This window comes from Callorhinchus milii, unplaced genomic scaffold (assembly GCF_018977255.1).
Source record: "Callorhinchus milii isolate IMCB2004 unplaced genomic scaffold, IMCB_Cmil_1.0 Scaffold2, whole genome shotgun sequence".
In the NCBI taxonomy this organism is placed as follows: domain Eukaryota; kingdom Metazoa; phylum Chordata; class Chondrichthyes; order Chimaeriformes; family Callorhinchidae; genus Callorhinchus; species Callorhinchus milii.
In genome coordinates, this window is record NW_024704743.1 from 18,388,789 (window position 1) to 18,404,458 (window position 15,670).

At 38.6% G+C, this 15,670-nt stretch overlaps 1 protein-coding gene across 3 annotated transcripts in view; it reads right to left on the bottom strand.

Annotated features, from left to right (window-relative positions):
• Positions 1-15,670, bottom strand: part of trdmt1 (tRNA aspartic acid methyltransferase 1) — a 37,315-nt gene that overhangs the window by 9,354 nt on the left and 12,291 nt on the right. For all 3 annotated transcript variants that reach the window (XM_007898179.2, XM_042332197.1, XM_007898180.2), the window contains 7 exons: positions 12,940-13,016; positions 8,797-8,868; positions 7,500-7,565; positions 6,455-6,524; positions 4,279-4,362; positions 1,393-1,757; positions 783-840 (listed from right to left, as the gene is read on the bottom strand). In XM_007898179.2, coding sequence (XP_007896370.1) covers positions 783-840; positions 1,393-1,757; positions 4,279-4,362; positions 6,455-6,524; positions 7,500-7,565; positions 8,797-8,868; positions 12,940-13,016 — 792 coding nt within the window. The remainder of the gene's footprint in view (positions 1-782; positions 841-1,392; positions 1,758-4,278; positions 4,363-6,454; positions 6,525-7,499; positions 7,566-8,796; positions 8,869-12,939; positions 13,017-15,670) is intronic.

Consider the following 15,670-nt stretch of genomic DNA (forward strand, 5'->3'; position numbering starts at 1 on the left):
TTTTGCAGCAATTATGCTAAAGTTATAGAAATCCCATTCTGTATGTAACTCAAAGTCTTGTTGCAACTTTTTTTGCTTCCAATAGTTAAACTCAACAAATAAAACAAACATATTCAAATTGTCAAGCTACATTTTTGCCTGTATACTAATTTTCATTATTATTTAATGATATAAAAATACTCAGCACATAGTATTTGTACAACCCAAATATGAATGTAGCCTCAGTTCATTATTTACACCATGTGCCAATTAAAAACATGGAGACTTGCTTGTAAACAGTTCTTCACATAAAATTACATTGCAACCAGCTATTCCTAGTACAGGCAAACTTAATCTACATTCTTGTATGAAGTGTCAAATGCAGGGAAGCTGAAACTAATTTCTGCAGTTAACATTGTTTTGCATCTAACTTCAATTGTTTATTTTAAAGAAAGCAGTCAATTTAGTAAATTCTGCTTCAAAAATAGTGAAAATGATTGGCAGCCTAAAGGAAAGTATGAATCGGTTGTGAAAGATTGACATTGCTTAACCAAACAAACAAAAATAATTAATATTACCAGAGATACTTAAATAAGTAAATAAGCAAAGATAGGACCTGTTGCATGAATTTACCACTCCCAAAATATTTTTGGACCATTGAAGTTAATACCAGTTAATAGGTGCTACTAAATGACTCGAAGTTTACATTATTTATCAAATCAAATAGCTTTATCTCAAAAGATTCCTATTGTGCTAAACAAAAGTGGTAACCCGCTACTTCAAACGACAAAAAAAATACATACCTCTACATCTGACGCAGTTTGCAATACTGAACCAGTTCCTTCAGCATAATGACCATATCTGAGTTAAAAAGTAGAACAGAACTAATTAAGCAAAGCAACAGATATTGAAATGAAGTTCAATATTGACATTTTCAAAGTCCTGCATGTTTAAGTAAAAGTAGAAAGCACAATCCTTCGTGAATGCAATAGAATTTGGAACAGCATTTGCCAAGGACGAAGTTCAAAAATACATGCACACTGAGGTTAAAAATGGGCCAGCCTAGTGTAATCGCCTTAAAATTGCCTGTATCATTAACTGGACTTTCTGCAGATAAACCCCAATATGTCACTTCAACTCCTGAAACTTAAGGTCTGAACTGATATCTCCTCAGAGTCAGTTTTAGGAGTCACAATGATATAAAGAAAAGACAGTTTACGTACTGAGTGTGTTTTCTAAAGGTTCCATGTTGAAAAAGCAATTAAAGCATATTTTCCAAACCCCACAACCACCTCACCCAATGGAATATGAAGTTAACCCTGGGCAATCTTGCTTGAACATGTTCCAACTGAACATTTTTTAAACTATAACTTTAGGATGTAGTTTTCTCAAAATTTACTTGAAGGCTCTTACCCTTTAGTGAAGCATACTGATCTCCTGCAGGTCAGCCCCACTATATCTAGTACCAAAGCATAGCGCATTAAGACCTTCGGAGATATGAGATACTGGCTTGGATTCTGCAACTTCTCCTCCAAAAAATCTTGAATCATCTGAATGGATAAATTATTGTTCTGCTTTAGTTTTCGTTCCAAGTGTCCAGACGTTTCTAATTTATAAATTAAAGTCTCCATTTCTTGGCATTTGCTGTTGTCAGCATGTCCACATTCAGAGTTATTCAGCTTCTCTGTGTGATCACCAGTGGACAATGTTTGATCTGAACTGGGCAGCTTAGACTGTTTCCAATCATCACGTTCATGGTGAGGGAAGCCTTCTAGTATCTGCATACACAAGAGAAAATGTTAGCCAGGCCACATTGGAAAACATATATACTATTTTCAATATTTTTATCTTGAAAAAAAATTCAACATTCCTGAGTGATTAATAAACACATGAATATTGAACTTTATATCCAGTCAAAGACTTCTCATTGTTCTGATACTCCAGTGCAGTGCCTCCTGATCTGAAATGTAAATTAGTATTAATTTTGTATCGTATTCTTGGAGGTATAGTCTTTCAGTTGAGATGTTAAATTGATATCCCACCTGCCTATTCAAAAGGGCCTTAAAAATCCCATGACAGTAATTGAAAAAGGCAATCCTTATGATGCAGTGAATAGCGTTGCAACGTACGGATGAGAAGCTTGCTGGTTCAAATCCCATCTGTGCTGATTTTGATGGTCTCGACTGAGGCTAAATTGACCTCCTCCTCCCAGGATTAATGAAGGAAAAATCAACCAGGGCCCTGGAGCTGCTCCCTCAGCAGCACCTTCTACTGCCATTACCGGGTATAGAGGGATCAAGCACACTGTGACACCCTCTAAATTTGAATGACCTCCTGACACTCACTGCTGAGATTCACACGTGAACAATGACCACTTGGGTGGGATATCTGAGGGCGACCAGTGTCCATGGAAACTGCACCCCAGTAAGAGGAGGCCAGACCAGGAGCATATGAAATTAGAAAAATAACTGGGCAAGCTAAATATATTTGAAAAACATTATTCGAAACGAGAAGGGAATTTCCCTGGTATCTTTGCTAACAATGTTCCGACTTGAGCAGAATCATGAAAAAATTGAAAATTTGGAAGGTAGCTAGAACTGACTTTCAATTTAAGACTTCATACAATACAATGTGGATTTACATAGTGCCTTTCACGTCCGGGAGACATCTCAACGTGCTTGACAATGCTGGGCACATGAGCTGATGGTGGCATAGCTGGGAATAACAAAAGAATTTTCCGCAACTCTCCAATGTTACATTTTAGGTCACAATAGTCTTACAGGCGAAGTCTGGATAGAATTTCGGCCCTCAGAACTATCATGGACTGGTGCCCACAGTGAAATTGACCAGAGCTGGTCACATTGCTAAAGGCTAGAGCAGACTGCTATTCAAAACAGTGCTTGTGAAAAATGACATCAAAACTTGCAGACCAAGCAAAATATAGTCAATCTTGATAAACTTCAAATAAACATCCTTCCTACAAGTTCCCAGGAGAGAGTTTTATTTAAAAACTGTTTGGAGGCAAGTACAAAACTAGCCAATGGTAATTTGAGTGAAAACAAAGGGAGGCAGAAACAAGAGGAAAGTTTTAGAACAAGCAGAATTCAGGGTCATCTGACCGCCCATGCTATGAATCTTCACAAGGGACCCTGTTTCTGGGTGAATTTCCCTCACTGGATGAAGACAATTTCTGTGTGTGTGTGTGCACATGTGTGTGACAGAGTGATATGTAAAAATAGAATACATTTCCCCACTTTTGTCATGGTGTCCGTGTCAGGCCATTCTGTACCATCATAGATGCAGAGTAAAGGTTTTTATGCTTCCTAACAATGAGCCTTAACTCCACTGTCACAAGAGTACTTCCACTTCCAGCTCGTCTCTTGGAATGAGATTGTTTGTTTAGTGAAAGAGAGCATAAAATGAATGGGTGATTAATATGGAGGTATTTTGGCCAGGCAATGTGATTACAATGGACAATAGGAAGTACATCCACTGTATGTGTTGTATTTGAATTGTAGTGGCATGGAGTGTAGCAGACGAAGCCGTAGTTCGTGACCAAAAATATAGATTTTAATAGGCCCAAGGCCACCAAATCAGGTAAACTCTATGCTTTCTTTTGAAGCAAGCAGCCTTATTCTGATGCTCCTTGTCACTTGGCTGTGCCCCTGGTCAGCATGGAGTGTGCTGCCTGCCCCAGCCTCAATCAATTTCTCTCCAAGGTGCGAGGCCAAGAATTCAGCGATCCTGGTGTTACCCCCTCAAGGACTATCCACTTGTGACCTCAGCCGGCCTCCCTCTGATTGCTCATTACATTGTTTCCTGATTCAATTCCGCGCTCACCAAGCACTAAACAAGATTAACTAGTAAGATCAGAAGCAGGTTCAGACACAAAGGCGCTAAATCTAATGGCATTCTGCTGCCTTACATTGGCACTGAAGCCAAATAAAACAAGCCAATTTAAAGATAGCAGAACAACAATTAATAACAAGCCACAAGTTTCATTTGGGCATGCTGTCGAATTCGAGTTGCATGGTATGCAATACCAAAGATCACAGACAGTAACAGAAACCAATTAAAAATGTGGAACATTTCTATGCCAGTTCTAATCATGCAGCGTGCACAGTTGCACAAAATGTTTTTATGCGTTCTATCCAGTTCTTCAGAACATTCATTAAGATGAGATGAAATGACTTGTTCCAAACTCTTAACAAGCAACTTGCAAAACATTGCTTCATCAAGTGATCACTTCTTTCACAATCCGCTGATACTAAGCAACACATCATTAAAATTGCAACCTACCCAGTTAACGGTTTGAAAGCAGAAAGCGCCAGGCTGAAGCTTTGCAATTAGAAAATACCGCAGTCTTGAATTTGGTATGCCCAGCTACAATAAAACACATGTTAGCATCATTATAATGGTGAACAAATACAAAATGACAGTTCCTGCAGAACTCAAAATTAAGTACTGTACAAGATTTGAACGAATGTGTGTTAAAATCTATACTAATAAAGACAAAACATCTGTCTGTCTGCCAAAAACACAATAACCGATTGATGCAGAGACATGATTTATGCCTTCTCGGAAAGTGTCCCCGCAGGAGTCCTCCCAAAAGGATATGTGTGCAAATATGTGAACAAGGGATGCTAATGAGTTCAATGGCACATTTTCTTAATCTTAAGGAATAAAGATGCCTAAGTAGAGAAGTTCAAGTCTTTCAAGGACAAATAAAAATGCTAGACGAAAGAGAGAAGGCCGATTAAATGAAACTGTTTTCAAGTCAGCTGCAACAGGTACAGCCAGTAACATAATTGCTAGCAGAAAAAATGGGACAATGACAAATATTATAGTGGCAATGAATACAAATGAAGGAGGTCATTTTGAATCTGTACAAGACATTGGTAAGGCTACAACTATAACATTTTGTGCAACTGTGCACACTGCATGATAGAAATATCAGAGGCATGTGTAACGTAGACTCACGAGGATGATACCAGCAAATACAATTATAATACTCTTCCAACTCTTCTCTCCATAAACTGCAGAGTCCTGTAGCTCAGTGGTTAGAGCACTCATTTTGCAAGCGAGAGACCTGAGTACAATTCCAGGCAGAGGGCGAAACCTTGGGCAAGTTTCCTTACTCCACACGCCTAATAATAATCCCTCCAAAATCAAAAACAATAATAAATTGGTCATTTTCAATCTACGACTGTTTGTGGGACATTGCTGTGTGCAATTGGCTGCCGCGTTCGCCCACAAATATACAGTCAATTCACTTTACAGTGTGTTCTGTGAAGCGCTTTGGGACGTCCGCCCGACGTGAAACGCAAGGATTATTATTATTATTATTCAGAAGTTTGCAGCTCGTGTCCTCTCCCGCACTACGATCCTTGAGCCAATCACCCCCATCCTCGCCCGGCTTCACTGGTTCCCATCCCCCAGTGGATTAAGTTCAAGATCCTTAGCTTCACTTTTAAAGCCCTCCATGGTCTTGCTCTTCCACATTCATTGTTAATTAACCGTTAGAGTTGGAGTCACTTTCCTGTGCAAACTATAGATTTGGAAATCCATTTTCTTCAGCACATTGAGGTCATTTATTTGCATCAACAAAATGGTGAACTGGACTTTATATGCTGGATATTTCCTAGGTCTAGTATGGTTGTAGTGTAATAGGTTATTAATCTTGTAGGAAAGCTTGGAACCAAACTCTCATAATTAATTAAATAAGTAACTTTTAACTTCTACTTTCATGTGACACCACATAGACAATAAAAAGGGACAAATGACTTCCTATTGTAGTGAACAATTCTGTATTTCCTTATTGCTATTAATTTATTTCCTACTGTATTAATGGCAGTGTTGTCATCTGTGATGCTATGCATGGTTGAATAGCCTTTCACACTTTCACATGTTAAAAATGGTCCTGTCAATGTTAAAAATGGACATTTAAAAAAGTATTCTAACATGAGTCATTTTCTCCACAAAGAAAAGTGAGATAAATGTATCATGAATCTTTTTTTCAGATGTTAGAAACCTCATTGTATAGCTAGACAACGTCAAAGGATGCATTTTAGACAGATAAGTTGAAAGAAACTTGCTAGATAGTGTTTTCAATGGCTCGCTATTTGTTTTTTAGCTGGGGTCCCCAGGCCTTGGCTCTTGTCAACCTGTGCCTAATTACTCTCTGAATTTAGGTAAGCAGGGAGCATGACTCCAGATCAAAACATATCAGGAAGTTTAGAGATTCCTCCATCAAGTGGTGACCCTGTATATCAGTAATTACTAAACTACACAAATAGCATTTCCGAGATCTATCACTGAAAGAAATTGTTGGTCCAGTCCGGAAAGCAATATATTTGTATTCACAAGTCTATTTCACAAAACAATAAAATATAGTTGCAAGGTTCTTTAGCGGTACTCATTTTAGAAAGACTACAAACACAGGTAAGATGTCAGCCCATTTGATACATCTACTTACACATGTTGGAGTCAGAAGGAATTCCTGGTAATTGTACCCACAGCTCTCCAGTGTCTGTATCAATTTATCTCTGCAGAAAACAACCAAAATTAGAATGTTACATCGTATATTAAATGTTTAATGAAATTCAAGTGACACAGAATGCTTTAAGATGATCGTTTTTGAAGAATCAATTTAACATCAGCCCTTTTTACGAGACAGAATTACTCAAATGATTCAAATGACATCAAACCAAAGCTTATAACTCCAAAAATAACAACTGTGAAAATAGAATATCTTCATGCTTTGTGTATGTTTGGACGGTTAATCATTTGGTTAAATGGATGCTGAGTGTTTTACCGCATTTCCAAGTGGGATTGAGGGGAGGAGGAGTTATTGGCAGGTTACCAAGCTCATTAACAGAATGAACAACTCGAGGATAAAATTCTCACCGCCACTAATACTACAATAACCGATGTGATGGGAAATTCTTCATTAGTGGAGAATCATTTTAACCATGAATAATGATTCCATTCTGCTGCACTGCGCTCGGATTGTTGAATGAGACGTGACTTATTATCCATGCATGACTACAGATACAAGAGAGGATGCAAGATGAAGGTTGGTGGTTTACGCTTATTATACCAAATTATCCAACTGCATAATTCACAAACAATGAGGTCAATGCATGTACCAATGCTCTCCATTTCCACTTGTGTTTTTTTTCCACCTAGGTAAAGGAAGTGAATACCAGGAAATAGAACATGGAGCATCAAGCACACTGAACATGCAAAAACATGGTCAGAAAAGCACCTGCTAGCTGCATCTATGTAACATTTCAATTTGCTTTTCGTCTGCGTGACAGACTACCCAATATACGGCCTTGAATTCCAACCTGGTGTTGGCCTATTAACCAAGATCATGCTCACGGGAACACAGCTCTGAAAAGTAGATTGTGTTAAAGTGGAATTTCCATGAGTGGTAGTGATGAACTCCCAATTTCTTAATAAGAAATCTTATTGGTCAAAAGACCAAGAACATATGTTTAGCAAAAAAGGAAACATACCTAGCAACAGAAGTTTCAAATCCCTTGACGTTTTCTAGAAGAATATATTTTGGTGTCTTTGAAAGTCTGAAGAAAACCAAAGATAGTAACTTTCAGAATTTTTTTTGGATTCTGGTTTTCATTAGCTCCCATTAATGTGAATGGTTTATATTTAGCAACAAGCATTGATGAAACTCTTTAGAATTAAAATTGACTGCAAAGTGTACAACTGCAAATTTTGTGTTAAAACATTTAATTCAAGGTTCTAAATATACAAACCAAGCTCAATAACAGCAACATCTGTGTTTTTCCTAGGCAACACAGACTAGAACTATAAAAACTAATTTAAAGACAGTCAGAAATAGGCGGTAACACTTCTTGTGAATATTCACAAAAATCATTAAAACTGGATTTGTTCATCAAATAAATCTACGAAAAAAATCACATTATTATCGCAGAACTGTATTACAATTTGCTTTATGATAATGCTGGTTTTCTTGTAGTAGATTGAGGTCTCCCAACATTTAGTTAGCCAAATAAATCAATATTGCGCATGCTGGCTCCATCAGTGCTTCAAAATGCTGGCTGGCATGTGGGTCCACTTCTGGGTCATTTGGTCACTGTTGACATCATGATGAAGTGACATTGAGGGTTACCTAATACCCCAAAGGGTGTCATTTGGCTTCCGATGCATTGGTTGGTATTTTGAATAGAGCCAGTCAATAGATTCAATAGAGCCAGTGATTTTTCTGCACACATGCGCAGAGAATGCAGAAGCACTGACTGATGATTTTGCGCCAGTATAGCAGTGATTGGGATTTTGTGGATCCCGACTATAGTGCTGTAATTCAACTCTGCTGTAAATTAATAATAATGGCTATTAGATGACCAGCAAAAAAATCTATTTGGTTAATATGTCCATTTTTCAGTATTTTTCGTTTTAACAAGCAATTAACTTCTTTTGAATGGTCTTGCAGTAAAACTGTGCCTCTTGCTGAGTTTTCACAACTCAGGGAACCTATCATCATCTAATTAAATAAGACATTTACTACACTTAGAATTAGCTTTGAAAATGTGTTCTTTAGCTGTGCTGCATGATGTAATGCAGCGCAGTAACAAACAAACTGGTTAAAGAGGGGAGCTCCATGCAAACTACAGTATTGTGAGACAAATGGGTTTGAAGCAACAACTTTTTTTACAATATTTTCTACTCATTTACCATCTAGCGCTTATGTGTTTGCTAAAAGAGCCTTTTCTAATAAGCATAATGTCGTTGTTTTTGTTGTTGATAATGGTATGCTGACAAATGTATACAAACCTTGGAAGTATGTCAAGGATATACAAAAAACTCTTTGTCCTAGGATCCAATACATCCTTTTGTGACCCTATTCTGTTTGAAAGATAAACACACACTGTTAGACTTTTGTAACAGGAACTTGATAGAGCTTGTCTTTGAAACATTGCAAGACGGGGTTTGGGGTCCAGAACATTCCAGCCGCCTTACACCAGGGCACGATGGTGAGCGGCCGTCACATTGTGTTGGCGCTGATCACACAACTGGTGATATTACTGACCACATAATGGATGAGGTCACTGGCAAGTGTTGGTGCGCACAAAACTGTCCGGCTCCATCAGCCCACGACGCTGGTTAATCCACAATACTTCAAAATAACGCCATTCAACTACCTGTCAAATATACTCGACTTGACAACATCAACGTCCTGCTCGTCAGCCTTCCCAACTCTTCCCATCCACAAGCTGCACATTATTCAGAACTCCGCAGCTCGTGTCTCCAAACCGATCACCCCCTCCTTGTCTGGCTTCACTGGCTCCCCATCCCTCAGAGAATTGAGTTCAAAACCCTTGTTCTCTCCTTCAAAGCCCTCCATGGTCTGGCTCCCCCCACCTCTCCGACCTCATATCCCATATCAGCCTGTCCGTGTCCTCCGCTTGGCAGACACCGACCTGCTCCAGGTCCCCTGCACTTCCCGCCCCACCCATGGAGGTCGGGCATTCAGCATCTCTGCCCCCACGCTCTGAGGTCTATCCCACAATCCCTCCACCTCACCCCCTCTCGTGCCTCCTTCAAGTCCCGTCTAAAGACCTTCCTCATCGACCGTGCCTTCGGCCATCCTCCCACCTCCACCCACCCTGCCCTCCACCCCTCCTGACCCCCAACTCCCAGCTCGGGTCCAAATCCCTGATTGTCCAGCATCCCGGGACGTCATTCTGACGTGAAGGGCGCTATACAAGTGTCATTTGTTGTTGTTGACACAGAACCATAACAGTTTACTATCTGTTTAGGGCCATTCTCCTGCCAAGCACTGTACAAGGACATCAGGAAAGCACTGAACAAGAATAGTATAGATACCAGGGAGAAGGCGAACAGACCACCCGTTGGTCACCTCCCCAAATACAGCTTTTTCATATTTTAGCTTTCAAAACAGTACAAAATTTTCTATCAATTAAGCTTTTTTAATAGTTAAATACTGAATGCCATCTTTAAATTCTCAAAGAGCTATTGAGTGATTTAAACTCATAATATAATTTTCCTAACTCTATTCTAATTTATAAAGGAAGGATTGAACTTCAAATGAGCTACTTTTTTAAAAAATTGAAGAACCTAATTATAATAATTCTTGCATTTAATATAGCTCCTATAATGCTGAAATATCTCAAAGCACTTCAGTGGAAATTGCTGTCAAGTATAGTATCTATATTTGTAGTCAGATGGGACAGCCAATTTGTGCACAACAGTGTCCCACAAATAGCCAAGTAGTAAATGACCAATTTATCAGAAGAATCATTGGTAGGATTTAATGGGGTAGGGATCCATTCTAAACATGGGAATTTCCATGGGGGAAACTCAATGGAATTCATAGATGTAGTTGGAATGAATGGCACTTTGTTTGAGTTGGATACTCTGAAGCATGGTGATGGGTTTCTGCATGTGTCAAACAGACACACGGCTGACCAAAAACAAAAATCAGAAGAACTGTTGGCCAGAACACCGAGAGTACCATGGGACCTTCAACATCTATCTAAACAGGCAGACAGTATCTCGGTTAACATCTCATCCACACGGTAGTATCTCTGACAATCCAGTGACCACCCTCAGCGATGCACTGGAGCTTTAAACTAAAAATTTCCAAGTTCCTGATGTGTGGTTTGATCTCACAACCTTTTGACCAAGAGGCGAGTGTGCCAATTGAGCCAAGCTGACAGGTCCACAATGCAGGTCCACCAAGTGATAAAGTTAGGAGAGAACAAGTAGAAACAAGAAATCAAAAATGATGATTAAATGAGTCATTCACTTTACAGTTTTGCAAACCAAATATGTTTAAGGTCAAAGTGCTTTTCAACTTTCGACATTTGATTTTAATACAATTAAGTAATTCAGCTACACTGAGTCTCTAACAGCAATTAAAAGGGAAATTAGATAAATTCTTGAGTAAAAGAAAACGGTTTGTTAGTCATGCTCCGCCACTGTCAAGCACTCTGGGACTCTACCCTGCATGAGGACTGCTATATAAATGCAAGTTGTTGTTGTGATATTAAAATGTATAGGAAAAGGGATTAGAGAGCTCCAAGCATAAGCAAAAGGCACAGACAGAAAACGTGACTGGCTACCTTTGTGTGTTGTAAACGTTTGATGTTTCAACTACCATTTTGTTTGGCAAAATTGCATTCATCTTTAGCATGGAAATTTAAATTTGATTTTCTCTACACATTAACATGCTTGTCTACCATGTGTTATTCATTAACCCATCAGATTACAGGGAACAGTTAATAGTGATCCGTGGGTTGACACTGTACCTTGTGTACGTGCAATAGATGTGCAGTACATATAATAGAGCGTTTGCTACTTCAATTGTTAGAAGCATCAAGAACAGTTCGTTGCACAATTTAATCAATCAGTAACTTTGAAGCACATTGAAGCACAGTAACTTTAGTCTTAAGTCCAATGTTTGCTGCCTATTATTCTACATAGTATAAATTCAGCATCAGAAATTTATATCACTCAAGTTGTTAATATTCAATAGAAAATGTATACTGCAAATGAAAAAGCTACCCAACAGCAATGACAACAATAACAACTTGCACTTATATAACGCTCTCCACGCAGGGTAGCTTCTCAGAGCACTTAAAATGTTTAGTATCAACTGAAGACACTAAGTAAGTTTGAAGAATACAGTAAAAATGTCTTAAGGGATATTTTTGTTCTAGTGGCAAATAATTTTAATATAGAGATGTTTTGCCAATGGTAAATACTTGAGACATCCTCCTGACAAGAAAGGCACGATATAAATGTAAATTTGCGTTGGAGTTGATTGTCTTGTCTACACAATCTTTTCACTTTCCTCAGTTTCTGTCTTGGTAAGAAAATCTGGTAATTTCTGCCTTAATTATGGAGTGGGAAAGCCAAATGGGAAAAAAAGTTTACAGCTAACAGATGTAACTCATCCAAAAATGCTATTTCTTTTTTCTCTAACAGAAATAGAATAGATGTACTCAAGATCGTTATGACATAGTGTAATAATAAAACAATCCGAGAGTTTGAGATGAAAAAGGCTTATTTAATTCCACCCTTCTAATTGTACCAGCATCATCATGTAGAGCTCTCAGATAAGTTAAGTTTTAAAACGATACTGAACTTATTTGGCAATATTGTGAAACTCACTGCTGGAGGCAGCTGTGGTAAAGACAGAAAGCATCAACACAAAGAGGAAACTTGATACATACATAAGAGAGAATGAAAAAGAGGGTTAAGGGAGAGGACATCATAAGTGATGGATAAGTTCACGTGGAGTATAAACACAGGTGTTTACTGGTTGGGCCAAATGACTTGTTTTGTGTGCTGTAATGTTCTACATAATTTTCATTGGAGAAATAACTTGCGCACATCTAAATTATTCATGTGTTAGCTTAAGAACAGGCTGGAAGATTTTAAGGATAAAAAAGACAGAGATCAAATATGTTATGGAACACCATGCCTCTTGTACTGATCGATGTGTGATTTGTAATATTTAGGATTGAATTGATATCCTGAACATTTTGAAAGCCCTTATAATTTATTGTACAATTTCTACCTTTTCCTTCCAATCCTGATGATGATTGATATCATCAGCTCCTCTGTTCCCACTGATTCCAACTGCCCCTTTGTTACCACCGATACTACCTGTTGTAACTCAACTGTTATAACCTCTGTTATCTTACCTGAAGGGTCTATCTTCATGTCAGAGCCTGCACCGTCACTCACTGTCAACGCTCAATTCAACTGTTTAGAACCAGGCATAATTCTATGCACAATTCGCATTCACACTAGCAATTCCAGCCAGTCACTGGACAAGTCTCAGTGAGAAACGTTCAGAACATCAAGCTAAACTAAAATTCATGTTGCAAAACTTCACTTGGTGTTAGATGTTATAGATTTTAAAATTAGAAATTCATTATTCAGCACCTCGTAAATGGCTGGCAAGGAGGACTCATGAGGATCATATCGAAGTCCAATCGATTGAAATCATCCAGTGTCATACCCTGAAAAGAAATAACAAGATATATATTACAAGTACAACAATCTATTAAACAGTAGATATAAGTCTGACTCGTTGTTGGGAGGGAAGAAGAGAAGTGGGTATTGTGTTAAACTGGATGAGACATGTCAGTAGAATACTTTCCAATCATCATGGCCAGAATGAACACCAGGCAATTTCAGATATAGAAGGATTAGATGTGGGACAAAGTTCCTGTTAAAAAATGTCAAAATACACCTGAACGTCAATCTATGATCTGAGTGAATATGTCAATTCAGGACAAATTAAAACTGAATTATGGCTATTTGGAGCTCAATTGAGATGCCCAGACTGTTTTCACATAAAATCTTTACATTGATCATAAAAGACATTTTTGGCACACAAATGTGCACATATCAAATCTATAACGTAAAGCACAATGTTCTAACTCTTGAGATAATGTGAATGGGATGTGGCCATATCATCTATTTGTATGTAAAAATTTCGAACTTCGTACATATTTAGATTTTTCCTGAATATAATTTATTCCACATTTCTCCTGAAGGCAATGATTCATGTCAGAGTTAGGTCCCACGGTGCCAGCAGCCCTCTGAGACATTGTCGATTAAGTCATTCTTTATAGGTGGGCCTGGATAATGAATGTTGGCAAACTATTCAACCATGGAGTATCACAGTCAGTTCTCTGAAGTTCACATAAATGCCCTTTCAGTTACAGATTGCAATCGAGAGGAAACGGTGCTGAATTTTCTCCTTCAGAACTAAGGCCATTGCTAGCCAAATTGAGATCAACTAACTCAGGATTGGCTAGGAATTTAATCTCAGACTATTAAGGTCTTTTTTATATAATAAAAAATAATAATTAGAATCCTTGCCTTTGATTTAATGACTTGTTGCGTCATTGAGACATCCCAAGGCGCTTCACAGAATATATTGTATAGTGGAATGACTGTGTATGTGTGTGCAAAATGCAGCAGTCAATTGCACACAGCAGTGTCCCAGTTGTGGATTAAATGACCAATTTTTTTTGAGGGATTATTACCCCTGGAGAGCAATCTGCCCAATCGACCAACAACTGAGTTCCTACTTACTACTAGGTAAACAGAAGTGTGTGAAGTAATGAAACTTGCCTAAGGTTTCACCCCAGATGGGAATCAAACCCAGGTACTCTCTCAAGCTAGCCAATACACTATGGGACTCCACATCCACAAAGCAAATCCCTGGGTACTTTTCAGGATCTATTTTTGGTGATAAAAATGTGAAAAAATTGGGGGAGTAAGTGGTTTGGGAGTAACCTGATATAAAAAGTTAGCAATCCTGTGCATATGCACAACCAGATTTACACTGTTCCCGCAAACTGAACCATCAGCAGAAAAAACAAATTAGTTAATTTGGACATGTTGAAATTACGTTCTGGAGAAAACAATAGATTTCACTGATTGATATTCAGAAAAAAATATTGAAAAAGGAATTGGTGAAACTCAATCTTAAGACATTTTTACTGCATAAACGATTGCATTAAGGAACAGTGCAGTCCTCCAGTTATCCTGCACTGCTTATTTTGGCACCAGAGAAAAAGGACTTCAAAGTTTCCAATTAGCAAAATATTGTACAGGAAATGTGCAACGTTTTCAACAACAAAGAAATGGAGCAAAATGCTTACTGTGCAAATGTTCTCCAATTCCATTTGTGTACTTTTATGATCAGCAGCATGACAACAATTAGATTTTATAAGCATGCAGTAAAGCTTCGAACTCAAGGCCCAATGTTCCTAATGCTTGATTTTGGTTATCTCAGGATTATGTCTCACCATGACAAAGTTCATGTTGTTGCATGAATTTGAGCTGTTGCAACAATATTTTCAGTGAAAATGAAATATATTGTGGTGGGCATCGGGTGTTGAACTGTGAGGAAGAGGTCAAGCTCCCCCAACATGAGGGCACGTTGGCTGAGCATACCTCCTGGTGGTCAGGTTGAACTCAGAAGCCCCATAAACCTGCTGGAGAATGTAGGCAAAGCCCTGAGTGTGGACCTCTAAGAATCTTGCCAACACCAAGGTGAGTTCAAAGAGTGAGAAGGCATATGCCAAGGGAAGGGCACAGAGACTCAGGCCACAGTGCAATCTATTGCCCAGGATTATTGAGTAACTATTACATATATTTATATATAGCGCCCTTCACACAGGGTAGAGGGGTCCCAGGGCATGAAGTGATTCGTAAATGATTGTGAGGATCTTGAAGTTAATCTGTTCTGTAATAGGGAGCAAGTGGAGCCTGACAAGGACTGGGTGGTTGGGATACAGAGTTTGGTGCAGGTATGTACACAGTGATGGAGTTTTGAATTAGTTGGATTTTGTGGAGCTGGGGAAATCGGCAATTGGGGCATTGGAATCATCGAGATGGGAGATGACAAAAGCGCGGATGAGGAGTTTGGGTTGTGTTACACATTAATCTCTGAAAATGGAGCATGTAGCAAAAACGTTTGGGAACCTCTGGCCTAGTCTATGTGAGTCCAAAGTCTAAAGTGAGTTTGAGTTAGGAGTTACTGCAGAATTAGTTTTTCCAACAGGTAGTTCAGTTTAATTCTTCTTATTCCTGCTAAATAATGATTGCTTAATACCCATACACCTTGGGCAAATTTTCTTACTCCACATGCCTGATA